We start from the raw sequence: 17,617 nt of genomic DNA, 5'->3' as shown, positions 1-17,617 counted from the left end.
GAAACATGACTAAAACACAGTTATTGGCTTCTTAATTCATATTAAAAAGCCAAAGCTTGTCTTATTCCCTTTGCTTAATTACTTTTGGTTTGACTCAGCAAATGTAAAGACACAAACTGCCATAACTGTGTCATTAAGTACCACAAAATAGTGTATCTGCATAATTTCAACCAATTACATTTGGTTAAAATTGGTCGCTTTGCCCCAATAAAAGCTTAAATATTATTTAAATCATCATTTTGTTTTATTTGGAAGCCAATTAAAGATACTTAACCACTTTAGCTTTTATCATGCAAAATATTTTTATTGTGAAGATAGTTGCTTTTAATATCACGTTCAAGTTCTAATTTAGTTCAACATTACTAATAAATCATGCAAATAATGTGCTTTAATTCCCTAAGCGTACAAGCAGTAACTTGAACTGACTAAATGTAGGCAGCAGATTGTTGAGGTGACAGTAATTATACTCTTCTACATTCAGATGGAGCATAAAAAGCGAGAGCGTTAAAAAAAGAAACTAAAATCTACGTTTCATCTTTTTCTGAAGATAACACCGAACTTGGAGCTTTAATGCAATGGTGCCCAAGTAAGCTATCATTAAATGACTGTTAAGTGATGTTGCGATCCAGCTTAAGAGGCTGACTGCCTGCCATATGGGCGTAAAGCTTGGCCATGATTACTGCCATCCAGAGTGGATGGAAGTGCCAGAGATGGCGGCAGTGCAGCGACTGGCAGAGAGAAGCGAACAGAGAGTAAGACCCACACAGGCTGCTGCCAGCCTATTTGCGGCCAGTAAACACAATGCTAGACATGGATGGACATAATAGTACACTGTCCCACAAAATCATTCTCATTCGGACACATCCAGAGAGGTGGAACAATTATTCCCCTGTTAACGTAATGCTGGGGGCAAACATGTTAATTTCAGTTATTTACAGTTTTTTACTCAGGGAAGTCACCAATAAGACATCGGGTGGAAAGAAAAGAAACGGGAGAGAAACAAATGAGAAAGAAAGGAGTGAAGATGACAGGCGTGCATATACTTTAGTTTGGATGAATATATGTAGGCCTTGATCTAAAATGACTGTGCTTTAGATAATGACATATTACTGAAACTGGCACTGCTTTATAAATCCAAATGACATTTATTTTCAATCCAAAATCTCTCTCTCCCTCATTTATTGAATTTTTTAAAAAGCTATAAGATGTGGTGGTTTGAATTGTGTACAAGTTTTCCTGACTGATTGGGTTACTAGATTTTCTGATTACATCTTCAATCTTTGCCCTGTAGTCTGCCAGCCGAATTAATTCACAGGTGAATTCTTGTCTCTTGAGTCCTTTGGTCCCTTCTGTGCTCAGTTCTGCTATGACATTCTCTCTCAGGACAGAGCAAGGCCTTTGCTGGCCGCCAGCCTTATCAGCACACCACTGTGCTGCTATAGGCCCCGAAGCAATCATTGTACTGTCTGTTGCTCCTTTCTGACGCTGATTAGAGGAAGTATGAGGAAAAGCATGGAGAATACAAACAACACAACACTGAAGAAAATGCAGACGTGTATTGTGCACTGGGTTAAAGAGGTTAATCTAAGCATTATCGTTATGTGACAGTTGTTGATGGAACTGGCAAAGAAAATGATTAAAAAATAATAATAAAATAAAGTCAAATAAACAAAAGACACAAAAATGTTAAGATTAAAAACCTGCACTTACTTGCGTGTACACATACAAGCACTTGATGAGATAAAAAGATGCTTAATGAAACAGGGGTTCAAAATGAAGCCTATCATATTAGTAATTTATTTAGCTGAGTGAAATCAAATGCAAGAAATGCATTATCATTATGGTCTCTTATTACATCATTTCCTAAATAGAAAGATAATTTGTGCCTCTCAAACATTACCTAATGACACAGACACGTAATGATCACATTGTGTGAACATATGGCAGAACAAAAGCAGATGATGAAAGACTTAATTGTGGTAAACTGGCAAATGAAGTCATAAAGCAAAAGTGGAAGTCATAAGTTAACTATTTTCCAAGCAAAAACACCAATTTATGGTGTTTGGACATGGAAAAAAGAGGCTGCATTTTCACTCTGTTTTGGTTTTATTGGCCAGCAGCACTGTGTAGGGAATCATGCAAGGCTCAGTGGGGATATTAAAGGTTTCTAGTCTACTTAAATAATTTTTATTTCCGAAGCTGGATGAACAGCCAACCTGACAGAGCAGCTTTTTGAATAAATCATGAAGCAGTTACTCCTTCCTTGTGGCTGCAGAAGTTTTGACATTTAATCACTAAATATAGCAGAGTATTTTAATAATGTCAAGTGTGTGTCTTTATAGATTAATCAGTGGCTCTACAGTGGCCAGTTAAACAGAGAGATACTAAGTCTAAATAACTTGAGCTCGGTTCAAATGTCGACATATTAACATTAAATTGAGTGTGAGACTTGGTGTGTGTGTCTGCATGCAAATGTGTTAAAGCACAAATCCAAATGACCAAGTTAATGGAGATAGAGACGATGATGGGATTCGTGTGTGAGAGGTAATCTGATACCTTTAATGGTAGTGAAGGGAAGGATCCCGCATACAAATGGCTTTTTTATGAAACGGTGAGAAAACACCATGTTAAGACAGCTTATTATGGTGTTGTGCATGCACACACATGCGCATTCGCATGCAAAATGTGCATGTATGCAGAAAAGAATAAGAACTAGGAAGGGCACAAACACAGACCCCGACGCAAATTCGCTCTCCTGGCTTTGCTGATGACTAAAGTGAAAAAGCCGCGGCATGCTTGCAGACTCCCATTGATTCAACTTGGCGCAGAGAGCTCCCGCTTCATTAGGCCAAGAAATTAAAATGTGGGCGGCCTGCGGTGGAGGAGGGAGGTGGTGCGGGTTTATGGGGTGATGTGGGGAGGTGCAGTAATACTGACAGACAACAAGGCTGTCCAAGGCAAGGAAAAAAAAGGAAACAAAAATCGCAAAACAAAACAAAAAAGTGTAATAAAGCAGTGACTTTTATGCAGCCACTGATATAATGACTATAATGCTCAGCACACTAGAACTGGCATTAAAAGACAGCGTGGGACTGAACAGTACAGAAAAAAATTAAATGTAAACGTGTATTAATGGCTTTGATTATGAGTCTACATGTATGTTATAGCAGTGTTCTAGTAAATGACTCTGTTTAATTTAGTAGCACAGAATGGTATTTTGAAAGAAAGCAATAATGTCTATTTTTGGACATTTTAAATAAAAGTTTGGTTTTCCTAGAAACCATAACATCAAAGAAAATACAACAGATGCTATATACAGAACATCCTGTAGTCTCAGATTAGTTACGCATTACAGCTAGGGAGAGGTTTTCTATTACCAAGTGTAGGGGAAATGACATCTACATTGCCTGCCTATACAGTAGAACGCCTTACACTGATACATCCCTTTTCAGTTTTTAAGGTTTTCTGCCCCTTTTTTCTTGTCCGGAAAACGGCAGTCAGAGTCAGAGCCAGAAACAGAGTGAGACCATATGTCTTTGTGTCAGCTGAGCAGGGTGGGGACCCTGGTACCTGCTGTCAGTGTCACCTCTTTGACCACTAACTGACCGGCTGACTGGGAAGACTGGAAGGAGGCTGTCTGACTCACACTGGCATCCCTTGCAATGTCTGGGCAGCAACAGTAGGCAGCTGGCTTGGCTTTTATGGTGGCGCTTTGTATGTTTTGGGTGTGTTGAAATGTGCTGACAGAATCCACAAAACACCATCAGTCACAACATTAATAGCACTGACAGGTGAAAGTCACATTGCTGTAACAGCGTGAGGCATACACTGTCATTGTTGTAGCAACATTGTCAGTACAATGCTCTGATGGGAAACTTTAGATTCTGACTTTCATCAGGAATGTTCCTTTAACACATATCTCCCACCTAACCACCATCTAGCATGTAATACTCTTCAGATCACATCACAATCAAATTGCTCATCCATGTAGATACAGTAGAACAAACTCAATCTAGAAAGATGCAACCCTGAAACCACAGGATACACCAGAAGTCCAATGTGCATTCCTCAGTGGGTTACAACTATTTGTTGGTATGAAGGAGACCTACATTATGCAAGTGTATTTAGAATTAGCTGACTTGTTTCAAAGAGAAAGACGTTTGCTGATGGATTACAAACAATAAAGTACAAGATGAAAACAATTTAAGCTTTGTACAGGACAAATAAAGTATGACAACACTATTGCACGAGCATTACTTTGTGCAAGTGGGATGTCTTTCTATTTGTCGTCACTTTAACATTGAACATTGAACAAAACCATCACAAAGACCTATGATCAGCATACTCCCCACAACTAATCAATTTTCAAATGTTTCTTTCGCCACAGAGTCAGGGGATGTGGCCTGTGGCCTTGACAGCTGCTACTTGAGGTCAGACACTCATTAATGCTCGGTGAAGAGTTCATATGAATGCTGTGCTCAGTGCCTATGTACCACCAAGGGTCTTTCACAACAGTGTTACAATTCTGTGTTTATTTGCAGTGACGCTATATACAGTCTATGTGACAACATATTATAGAAGATTATTTATAGTTTTGCAAAAAAACTCAAAATAAACATCAGAGACAGGTACTGCTAATAATTATTTCTTCATGGAATTGTTTAAATTGTACTGCATACTAGGGCTGCACGATTAATCGTTAGAAAATCGTGATCTCAATTCATACTTATGTGCGATCTCATTTCCAAATGACAACGATAAAAAAAAAAAAAAAGGCGACGACGATTGTACCGGATTTTGATCCGGGACGTAATCTGCATGAAAACAAGCGCTCACTCTTTCTGCTCAACAAATGACAAGGGCGGAGCCTTATACCACGTGATACAGAAGCTGGCTGCTAAAATTAGCAGGGAAAAAACAACGGAGAGCACGTCAGGGATGACGAGAAAGTGACAGGAGAAAATCCGTCCCGGTCAACCACCCAAACATCAATAACGGGAACCTTATACAGCGCTTCCCTATACACGTCGAACTTCCGCAGGCACAAAGAAATTACGGAGGCTATTACTTATCACCTGACCAAAGATATGGCTCCATCAACACTGTGCAAAACGAGGGATTCAGGAAAATGATCAACACCCTAGACAAACGCTACACAGTGCCGTCCCGCAACTATTTTTCTATTGTTGCACTTCCTGCTCTATACACGCAGTGTCGAGCAACGGTGGAGACGGAATTTCAAGCAGTACAACATTTTGCGGCAACGACAAAACGTGAGACATTTGTTGTTTTTATGTTTATTTATTGTTTTTATGTTCAGTCTCAACTGTTACGAAGTTGATGTGCAGTTAATAAGCGCAATAAATATTTATATTGGAAAAGAAAATCGTGAGAGAATCGTGATCTCAATTCTAAGCAAAAAAATCGTGATTCTCATTTTATGCAAAATCGTGCAGCCCTACTGCATACCCATTTATTAAATTATTATCTGTACTTTTTGGAGCATATTAAAGGAAGCCAGTATGACCCCTTAGACCTCTATAAAATCTCTCACTTTTAAAGAAAAACATAGCTCATGTTGTGTGACTTTAGACATTAAAAAACACCATAATTTAAAAAAGAATCTCTTAAGTACAAGAATGTCAATAACAGTCACTGTAAAACATCTGTTATTTTTGAAACGATTGTTCGTCTAAGTTAATATTATGATTACAAAAAACAATCTGTAAAGCAATTTCATCAATGCTTAAGCTATTTAGAACGAAGCCTACACTATATGTCAACTCTGCCATTCATATTTTTTACTTAACTCAACTGGAAATGAGGCATGGTATTAAATGCTTACAGAAGCAGCACCACTGCCTAGGAAGTGCTCCCTCCTTGATCGTGTGCAGATTTCCTCTGACATTCAGGAGGCTGTTTTGTCATTTTGTTGTTTGGTTTGTGTTGCTACAATTTGTTTGATAGGTGTGGTACAAAATTAACCAGTTCTCTTTAGTAATAACCTATTGTGTTAAAGAATTTGGTAGGATTAAAGAGGGAAGGTCCAAAGTGAAATAGATGCAGTCAGTATGTGTGTCTGTAAAGACGGGGAATGAAGCAAAGAGAGTGTTGGAAGCCCCCTACGGTTTCTTTCAATATGGTAAACTAAATGCCTGGAGCTGCTGCAGAGGTAGAGACAGAGCTGTGGTGGAGACTGCAGGAAGGAACACAAAAACTGCTGTTTGGAGATGAACTGTTGATACACACTAGTTTTACTCAGTAGGTTTCATCCCATCTCCTCTTTGCCAGTGTACATATCACTCATTTTCTCCATCATTATCGCCCCTCCCTTGTCTCACTAAATGGACTGTTTCCCCTCAAGGTGACAATAACAGGACAACAAAAATCTCTCTTTTACACTTTCAGCTCGCTTTTCTTTACTTTACCTTTCCCACATCACCACAAAACCAACTCTTTTCTTTGATTTCCTTCCATGTTAATCCCTCCTTTAACGTTTTACGAATCCTTTTCCTCATTTCTAAACTTTCCTTCCTTCATCTCTTCAACCATTTTCCCAGGAGAGGCATCTGCTGACTGCGTGCTTAAAATGGCTGGGAAGCCACTCTAAAGGAGCAACCAGCCACGCACATAATGTAGGATCAGGCATAATTATAGCTGGCAGAGTATTTGCACAGCAAACAATGATGAACTGATAGAAATCAATAGAGTCGTGTAGATAAAAATACAAAATGTGTGTTGGCCTCTGTTAAAAATAAGACATTATGTAGACTGCATATTACTACAGTTCCTTGAAAGCATACAGTTGCAAACGTTTGGGCACCCATGGGCAAAGTCTATATTTACTTAATCTGGAAAGTGAAAAGGATCAAGTACAACCCCTGAAGTGAATGCATATTAAATATCAAGGTTTTCTTCATATGTTAATGCACTGTTCCTTTGTACTAGATTATTTTTTTAAACAAATGGTAACTATTAATACCCTCCCTCAGGTTTATTTGGTAGCCAGGTTTTTACTCTAATATAGGAATTTCCATCTAGTTTTGCTTTTAGATTGCTTTAAGTTCTACGATACTTTTAGGCCATCTTGCTCACTCACTCAATTATATTCAAGTCAGAGCACATGCTGTGTCTCCAAGTATTCAAACCCTACATTAGGCAAGATGTTAAACATATTTAAATATGCATTTCCTGATTGTTGCTAAACAACTTAATTACTTAATCTGTTTGCAGTACTTTTGCCCAAAATGATTAGAAAATGTTGTCTAGATCAGATCAGTGTGGGAGCCATTGCAGGGGGGGCGTGGAATGAAAAGGGGAAGAAAAAAAACGCTTGGACACTGCTAGCAGAAACGCAAAGCAGGAGATGTAGCATAGCTGAATATGTTTCCAAACCAACTTCATTCTAAGCCAAAGACTAGAAAATATGGTGAAGCATATCTTCCCTTTGGTTTCACCTGCACAAGTGCCGAGGTAGGTCTCCCTGCAGAATTGGTTTTCGCTGGGCTCTTCAAATCACGGACAAACAGGATCCCACATTCTTGATTTTTAGTTCAAACACTTGTTGTAATGACTAACTACTCCTGACATTTTGGAGATGTTAGCTCTTTATACAGTAAAGTTACAGTGGGATACAAATAACATCAGGCTGATCCTGCCACGATTTGTTCCCCCTGTTTAAATCACGGACAAACAGTATCCCACAGCTGTTTATGTTTTTCAACCCATTTTGCACAGAGAGGCATTTTTTGAAAAATGTATTGATAGCAATGTTGAATATTATTACACAGGAAAAAAAAACAACTACACGTAAAATAATCACATCGTGACGCCTCTGCCTTTGTAAATGGAGGGACAGTAACTGCGTGTGTAAATGTAAGCGTATAAAAACAGAAGATAGTCAGATTAAGAGTATTTTGTCTCTATCTGCCATTCTGCTCTTCATCTCATGTAAACAATAACGTGGCCACAGCGTGACGTGAAAAAAAGACACATACCTTTGACGCTGTGTGACGAACTCTGTATTCCTCGTCCACACGTAAACGCAAAAAAGAGTTTAAAAAAACCTCCGTTTACGTGTGGACGAAACAGCTGCGTTTTCAAAAATACCCGTGTATGTGTGGACGTAGCGTTAAAGAGTTAGTAGTTTATTTTATTGCTACCTGTAATTTATTGCAGTTTACTTGTATTTGCTTAATTGTTTACTAAATGAGCAAAATAAGGGTGTGTGTGGTTGGAGGATGTGTTTGTGCGCGTGCACGCGCGGGGGGGCGTGAACATTTTTCTTGTAAAACAAAGGGGGGCCTAGCAAAAAAAGCTTGGGAGCCACTGGTCTAGATGTTGCTATGTATACTTCATATGTTGATGTATCTGATGAGGTTGATCAGATTTCCTTCTGATTACTTTTCTTTATTTGCACATTATTATTGTGCAGTAAAACAGTGCAATCATAGCAAGGTATTGCTTTCCTGTTTTGCTGTCCTTTCACATCTTGTTTTGACTTCAGCAGCTCCCCTTAACTACCATTTTATTTTGACATGGCATAATTCCGAATTTCAAGTATCTTTTTATAGTCTTCCAATGCAATGTTGGCTTTGTAGGCATCAGATACCCTTGAGATACAGTTACTTCGTGTTCCAGCTGTGACATACTGCCATAGAAGTGCACAGCAACTCTAAACAACGCTTGTGATTCCATGGAGTTTGCTATAGACTTTCAGAAGGATCACAGAAACAGCTCCTCTGTGCTATGACAAAACCTATCTACCCAATCCATTTTTGAGCAGAGTAAGACAGCAGGAAGTCAGTAACATAAGTTTCATAGAGCATCCAGTCGATTTTCGAAATAAAACACCCTGGGGAGGTCCTGGTGGTAATAAGCAAAAAGCAGAAAAAAGGTTTGCTACACAAGACTTGTTGTGGTTGGTGGTTGTGGTTGGGTTTCATAGAGATGTCTGAGTTGCTTACTGGTGATACCAGGAGAGTTCTGATGTTAGTTAAATCAGCAGCCTTTTATACAATTTTGGAATATTAATTATATTGATGTTTCAGGAAAGACTCATTTTACAATCTGTTTACTGTAGGGATTGTATTTGTTTCTTTCGCCTTTAAAACTCAACAAAAAATGTAATTTCTCAGTGTGAATTAAACGTTTACTTATATGTATGAAAGCTTAAAGATATACTCGTTTTCCTGTCACTCCACTAAACCACTGCCACTCAAAGGAAGAATCCTTTGCCTGTCTCTTTTTTGACAGTGATTACTGTCTCTCAAGCAAATAGCAACACAGAAAACAACATGTGTTCACTTCATCCATCAGTGCAGATAAGTCCTTCTCACGCTACCTTCCCTCCTCTTTCTTCAACACTCCTTCTTTCACTTCCTCCTTCAATGTTTTTTTTCCCCCCTTGTGGCTGACAGGCAAACAAAAGACGTCCATGTCCGCAGGGAATGCGCATCAGTGTGTATCTGCATGTGTGTCTTTTGTGTGCGCATGTGTTTGTGGGGGTGGACACGCAAATAAGCCTGTAATATTTCTATTTTGGACTGGGAATGAAAGTGGAAGCTTGTTCTCTGGTGGCAGAGGAAGGAAGAAAAAGGAGTGAGGCCTCATGCCAAATGGTAGGATGCAACTGAAAAGAATAATTCAAGATGGTACGTAGGTGGTGTTGTGTGTTCATATGAGTGCAAAAACATGTCTGTGCACATATAATAATTTCTGCATGGGTACATTTAATTGGATGGGACAGCATGTTTATGTGCATATCTTTTACTTCGATCTTGTATGGCTCCATAAACACAGTGACATGCAGCCCCTTATGTCTTTCTAAGCAAGAGAGCCTCCTGCAGAGAGCCACGTGGGTAATGCATTCCTGAAATAGACTACCATTGTACGGGTAAACACTGCTCTACTTTGCAGCGGAGTGATTGGTGAGGTGAACTTCACTCAGCGTTGCTCATATGTAAAAACACTTCAAATAATCTTCTTAAAAGCAACCTCTTTGGGTTATTACCTTAAGTAGTGTTACACAGATATTCAAGATGTCAGGGGAGGTTAGAGTGAATTTTTGTTTCACTCTAGATGACAATTAAGTGATTATCTAACAGTTACATTTTTAACTAATTAACTAATTGGTTGATTGAGTAATATTTTCCAGTTAAATGGTATCAGAAATATAAATCACTTTAAAACTACTATTTTTTTTAATGTTATGCATTCAACAAAGTTAATGCTTATTTTCTCTAGTTTAATAAATTACTTTTGATTTTCTTTAAATTTCACATGAGGTCATATACAATATTTGCAAATGTTTTGGGCACCCCATAAATATATATATTTTAAATCAATCATGCAGTATCCTCATGGTGGGGTCGGATCTGCCCCCCAATTCATTTTGGAACAATTATTTTTTTAATGACATCAAAATTGTACTCATGAAAGATAAGCTGCAAGAACAAATTGAAAGAAAAGTGTCTAAATCCACAGAAGAAAGGTGGTAGGCTATTCGGCATGTGCTGGCTGGGCAATAAAATCTTAAAATTGCAATAATTATATATAAAAAACAAAAAAATTAGTTTAACATTTTTAGGAAGTAAATTAGCGCCTTTAATCATCCCACTTTTTTATGTGTTATCAGTGAGCAGCAGTCACTGATAACACACAAAAGATTATCTATCAAAACAAGGGATCAGCAGCATTATATTGGATTAGCATTAACCCAGAATTATATCCAGTTAAATGTGAGCACCATAGTAGCCTAGGACATTTTAACCTCCTAGGACCTGGCGTCCACATATGTGGACATCACATTTTGGGTTATTTAGACTAAAATACTCAATTTTGCTCTACATGGGCCTGATATCCACTTACGAGGACATTATACTGCTACTGTTCTATCAAACTTTTAAACAAATATCCTCATATGTGGTTCTTATTTTTCTTAAAAACAAAAATAAGGTTAAAAAAACATCTGGTAATTCTTTGTTTTTACATCGGGCCCCAATATGCCCAAATATCAAAGAGAAATTAAAAATGCATGCAGTGAAAGAGTTTGGGTCTTAGGAGGTTAAGTACCATAAGTGCTTAACACTTACCAATACCAATCACTAAAGAAAATTTACCCAGTAAAGCTGCAGAATATTGTCGCATAATAAAACTGAAACATATATTTTTATTCCAGGATGTTAGCTAGGATTGACCTTTCTAACCCGCCCCAAGGACTCTAACTAGGAGTTCTCCAGTGATGCTTGGTTGAGTCCTGTTTACTCTTGGGCTGCACACTAGCAGCCGCTAGCAACTCCTTCGCATGTGCTACAATAGCCTGGTTATGCTCAGTGTGTTTTCGCCTTAAGAGCAAAACAAGTTTGTTGTTTCCACCTGTAGTGGGAACATCTTTCTTGCATATTTTGCAAAGTATTGTGCTTTGTTGGAGGTTGTTGAAGTAACTCGCTTTTTAGGTACTAAGTCGTCATTGAAGACTTCTTGCAGCTCTTGATCTTAGACTTGCCTGTGCTAGTCTCGTTGCTTGCACTTAGGAATGTAAATGCATGGCAAAATATTGCTATATGACATTTTTATATCTGGTATTATCATGGGCAACATGATATAGCACAATTATACAACGAGAAAGCTCGTAACCAACCCTTTAAAGTACCCTAAGATGCCTGTGCATAAATTTACTTTGGAGAGTTGGTGCTATTGTAAAGGACAGACAGTATGTAAAAATATACATATTACTGCATTACTGCAAGTATTGTGTCATAACATCTTCACTGTATTATCACATTTCCTGAAAAGACACGATTCAAACATTCTGTAAAGGTTGTTGTATATCTGTCACTTTTTAAATGTCTCTCTAAAAGGTTGTTCCATACATCTTTAAGTAATCATCTAAGTTGTTGTTATGGCTAAATGTTTTGTCAGATCTCCACGTCTGAATAGTAAGTGTCTTTGTCTGCTTGCATTTACATTTTCAGTGTGAAATGAGAGTGAGGAAAAAGATAATAAGATACCCAACAAGATATGCTGCAGTTTAGAGTATACTAAAACACACAACAGGCAAAACGGTTTTTTGTTGAGCTACTCACTATACTAACAGTAAAAGTCATTTACATAGAAATGACAACAATCCTTTTCATCCACATGAGATTCAATCTATCTCTATTATGGGAGTGGAATAAAATTCAAATTTAGAAAAGAGGATAGTCAAGCAAAGAAGTGAGGAAAACAAATGTAACAAACATTTGTTGTAACAAAGAATGAAGAGTTTAACAAGGATAAAATCAAACTAATAAATTTGAATGACTTCAAACGCATCAAAATATGGTCAGGTGCGTACCTTTGAGTCTCTTGAGCCTGACTTGGCTAGGTAGATGGTACTTCTTTGACAGCTTGTATCCAAACATGCAGGAAGGAGATGGTCCTGGTAGCCATCGCCATCTGCCAGAAACATACACAAAACGTTACATCGCAAAGCAACAAATTCTGATTGAACACAGGGTTGTTGTGATGCTTTACTTTCTAAAGCTGTGCTATTTTCATATTTTTATCCCATTACAATGTCTCACTTTTTTTCTCATGTAGAAGATGGATCACAGGAGCACCTGCTTGTTTTTCATAAGCAAACCCAAATCTAAGCAGCACTCGTCTCTTTGATGCCTTTTAACAATGTCAGTAGAGTTGAGTACCATTTTCTCAACTGATTTTCATTGCTATTAATTATTCTAATCATGATGCCATGCGGGGTTCTGATGTACAAACAAGGACAGAGCCTCCAAAATCTAAACAACAGCTTTTCAAAGCACAAAACACTTGAGTGCACCAGGTATGGCTTTGCCGCACAAACTAAGTTAAAATAGCCCCCCAAAAAACCCCCTCATTAAACCATGCTGACTGAATCTTAAATGTTTCAACACATTTACATCAGCAAGGATAGACAAAACTATGGGCACTAATAGAACTTCTTATAATGTTTTTGTTGCTTTTGTTATAAGTCGTCTGTCATTTGTTGAGTAACATGAGACTTACAGAAAAGTCTGTTAGCAACAAATACTGAGAGGATTTCATTGACTGATGACACCATGGCCATTATCAGCAGCTCTCTCATTGATTCTTGATCAATTTACTATGTGAAAAAAAGTAGGCCAAAGCAGCTTTTTGAAGACAGCATAGAAGATGACTAGCAAAAAGCCTCCACATGACTCAGGTGTGAAATGACTCGAATAAGTTTGATTTCATTGCTGCTCAACACGGCATCTGTCATGGGAAATAGAAAGCTTGTATATATTGAATTTTGATGGATTGGAAAATATCCTGTCCTCAAATTCTAATGTGAGTGAATTTGAGTTTGTAAAAAATGACACAGAATTGTGTTATTGTCCAGTTCCTTACAAACATTGAAGTAAAGTCACATTCCTTTGACTTGCATGAGTTTAGGACCTTTTCTCCTATTGTAGTCCTACTTTGACTTGCCAAAGCACAGGGATCACAGGTGCGCTCAATAAAAATAATAAGCACTGAATTCCAATTGAGTATTAAATCTTCAGAGCCTTGCAATGATACAGGCATGCTTGCTGAATTATTAAGAGGAGATTTAGTAAATTAAGTGAAGCCATCATCACCTTCGCTACTTACACCTGTGTTCTTCTTGTTGTAACAAGAAATCTTCCATAACTAAACAATTTACTTTGGCTTTAAAGGACACATCAAAACACTAGAAAGACACAAATAACAAATAAATATCAAGTAAATGGTTTGTTGCACAGCTTCTAACATTTTGCTTGGCCAGTTCATAAAAACACACCACTTGCTCTGTGTTCATGGGTTGGCATGTATTGACACCAGACATAAAGTGGTGAAACTGCTTCCAGGCTTCTCATCGCATGGTTTATCTGAATTTGTTTCAACAGGACAGAGCAACACTCCCAGACAGATGCTGTGCCATGTGGAAGGAGAAAACTGAATGACATTGATGATGAATGACAGTACAAAGCAGGGGAGGAGAAGAAGCTGAACATGTCTGTCAGGGGCAACTGAGCGAGTGGCAGAGAGGGGGGGAAAGTGAGTCAGATAATTAGATGCACTACAAAACAGAACAAGTCTAAAGGTCATTAAAGCCAAGTTTTCTTTAAATAATGCACAAAATATCAAAACATTTCCTGCTGTGATGCAAACACACACTCAATTTTATTTATAGCGCCAAACCACAACAGCAGTTGTATCAAAGTGCTTTAAATTGTGAATAGTAAAGGTAGATGTATTTATTTCTTATAACTTTTAATACTGGTGGCTGATAAAATTTCAACAAAATAAACATTAAAAAAAGGGGTTTTTTTACACTTTTAAAATATAGCTTATTTCCAGATTTTATAGGCTTAAAATTGGCTTCTGAGTTGGCAATGATACATTTCTTTTCTTTTCTGTCTTATTTAAACTTTAATATTCATGAAATATTACAGTTTCAGACTACCAGAGGCCTAAGTATCATCATCTTTTGCAGCCTTGGTGAGAATGTTTGCTTATGTTTACTTCTCCCATCGCAGCCAACACACTCAGGACCTGCTGTTGACGTAAGACCGTGGTACCATGTGACAGAGAGATACAGGAAATTATTCTTTAATGCATAATCCCAGTTCCATGCGGTCTCTGGAGAAGATGTGGAGTTGGAGAAGTGAAGGCATTTGAAAGACGGGCAGGTCCTATCACAAAGAATGAATTGTAGAAGGCCAGTATTTTGTGAACGTGATCGCTATTTGTTAATAAATGTCGGTATATGCTAGCCTTTACTGCACCCCCCCAATGTTGTAGAACACAATTCCAGCAACTCTAGCTCAACCAAGCAGAAGCTGCAAATATTGACATAAAAATAATACATATATGTATTATTAGGTGGAAAGCAAAAACATGGTTTTAGGTGTGGGCAATGCTTCTGATTTATGTCATCACTGTGGGTGTAATGGAAACAAAGTGAAATGCAGAAAATGAACGCATTTGGACATTTCTGCAGTGTGGGATGTCGAGAGGCTGTAGGGAAAGAAACAGGAAAAAAAAAAAAATGTGAGAGAAAATGAGTGCAAATTTAGTCCTACAGAGGATGTCACTCGCCACTCTGCCTCTGATGCTTACTGTCAGCTCTGCTATACACACAAACACACCCCAACATTAGCTCCCTCTGTCCCACCTGCCCTCTCCTCATTGAATACCTTCTTTCATCTATCTACCCATCTGTCTCTTTTATTTATGTTATGCTCTCCTTCACCCGTCCCCTCTTGCCCTCCTCCTCTTCTAGCTCACATGATATTCCTTCCTCAGTCTTAAAAGTTTCTTTTCCTCAGTCTGTCTTTCCTCTTTATTCAACCTCATTCTCTCCCTCACTCTTCCCTACCTCCCTCCCTCCCGCTTTTCATCTCCCGCTACCACTGATGATGCATGTTGTGATGTAGATTGGATGAGAGAGTCGCAGAGGGAGGAAACTGCAGGTATGGATTGAAATGGAGAAGGCAGTGAGGAGAGGGGAAGTCTGGAAAGGGTTGGTCAGAGAAGGAGGCGAAACAGAGCTAAATAGCTAGAGAGAAAGAGAGAAAGGAGAGGATATACAAAGACTGATGGTATCCACTGTGACCTGATAGGATTCATAGCACACACACAAAACAGCAGCAATAACTATGCAAATCATAATATGCATCTGCACAATAATTCAACAAGAGTCCTTGAGCCATTGTCCTGTGTGTATGTTTGGCAAGTATCTGCATGCTATGCTGTATATGCTAGGAGTCTATAGGAAAATGGCCCTAGGCTTCCTTGCTTTATGACCTCAACAAATGTTTGGGCTCAATCACTAGTCATAAAACACAGGTGTCGAACTCCAGGCCTCAAGGGCCGGTGTCCTGCAGGTTTTAGATGTGTCCTTGAACAAACACAGCTGATTAAAATGTCTAAATGACCTCCCCAACATGTCTTGAAGTTCTCCAGATGCCTGGTAATAAACTAATCATTTGATTCAGGTGTGTTGACCCAGGGTAATATCTAAAACCTGCAGGACACCGGCCCTTGAGGCCTGGAGTTCGACACCCCTGTCATAAAGAATACCGAATTCAATTCCCTCATTAGGTTAGAAAGGTAGACGAAGCAGAGTATATTAGATTAGGTATTGGGTGACTGGATAACAGCTTGTGACTAACAAGTTATCAGTCAATGAGAAGCGGTGTCAGTTTCATTGTGATTCCCCCGCATTCACGATGGATGGCTTCAAAATCTAAGACACCGATAGCATAAGTGCCCAGCTTGAGGCATCGGGATTTCAGTCTTTGATCATGACACTGTAAGCACATGCACGCATCGTGATAAAACAGGGCTATATAAGATGAAAATTATATCTGACAGGTCTATAGAGATCTCCCAAACAAGATAAATGTAAACTGTGACTTATCTTTTCTTATTATTGTGTGATTCACTTTGACTGAGGGATAATCACGCTGTAAGCTTTGAAGCTATTGTTTTGATATTTTAGTTGCTTTAGGGAACTGATGCCAAATGTTGCCAACTGGCATCTTGACTGGCTAATCCCATATGGAAAAGAAATAGTAAAAACATATATGATTTACTCATGAAAGTGGCCACTTTCTCATTACTTTCATATATTTTTTAGCAAGTATACAAAACATACAAGTTTCATTATATAATTTTTCAAGGGATCTTATATGTGTTTTCACTCTTGTATGCTTTTCATACAAGTTTCATACAAGACAGATAAAAACTTTATAAGATTTCTATACATCTTTTCCATATGGGATACCAGTTCCTGTCTGCCATTTACCCATGGATCTATATACAATCATCATTAAACCCATAGAAAATAGTAAGGGAGAAAACAAAACCTGTCCTACCTGTGTTTGTTTTATTATTATTTTTAATAAATCAGCACTGCTACTTTTTACCTCATGACTCATTTACTAAGTCTGTGTTATGTCTATTACTGTGGATATAAGGGGGGAAAACTAACTAAACTCCTATACAGAAAGCACATACACAACACTAAGAACATGTGCAACACAATCTAAAATTAATTCAAAAATTAAGTGCTAATTAGTGTGTAGATTGTTGTGGGTGAGTTCTTCTAATTGAGAGTGCCACTTTTTCATAATTACTGTGCAGCAGACATTGGAATAAGAAAGAGCAACTCCTGGGCTTCTACCTTCAATGAAGGACACTTTTGTGAGATATACTTTGTAATTTGCATCAAATTGCATATTAAAATGTGCAAATGAATATCTGAACTTGGAAACCGTAAGCCCAGGAGAATAAATCTTTTGCATTTGCATTGGAATATCTCTAAATGCAAGGGATGTCACTAAATGGTGCTTGATTAGGAGATTTTATTTTTCCAATTGCCACATTTTCACTTCATTAACATGGTCTGGAGGGATGTCTTTCACATAAACATAGATGCATAATGTTAAGTAACATTGCTTATACAACCCACTCTGATCCTGACTAGCTCAGCGGCACTTCACTACCTCTGTTTTACAGGTACATCCACTTCTCCTGGAGTCTGAGACAAAAGGAAAGTGATGGAGAATGTGAGACTGAAAAAGCAAAGCGAGTGCGATGGCAGAGTAGA

The 17,617-nt window shown here is 38.2% G+C and overlaps 1 protein-coding gene across 1 annotated transcript in view; it reads right to left on the bottom strand.

Moving 5' to 3' along the window:
• The window catches only part of itfg1 (integrin alpha FG-GAP repeat containing 1), a 158,670-nt gene that overhangs the window by 97,530 nt on the left and 43,523 nt on the right, over window positions 1-17,617 (bottom strand). Inside the window, exon 9 of the mRNA XM_006779704.3 lies at window positions 12,338-12,438. Coding sequence (XP_006779767.2) covers window positions 12,338-12,438 — 101 coding nt within the window. The remainder of the gene's footprint in view (window positions 1-12,337; window positions 12,439-17,617) is intronic.

The sequence above is a fragment of the Neolamprologus brichardi genome, chromosome 1, assembly GCF_056152115.1.
Source record: "Neolamprologus brichardi isolate AB-2024 chromosome 1, ASM5615211v1, whole genome shotgun sequence".
NCBI lineage: Eukaryota > Metazoa > Chordata > Actinopteri > Cichliformes > Cichlidae > Neolamprologus > Neolamprologus brichardi.
This window is presented reverse-complemented; position numbering and strand designations above follow the sequence as displayed.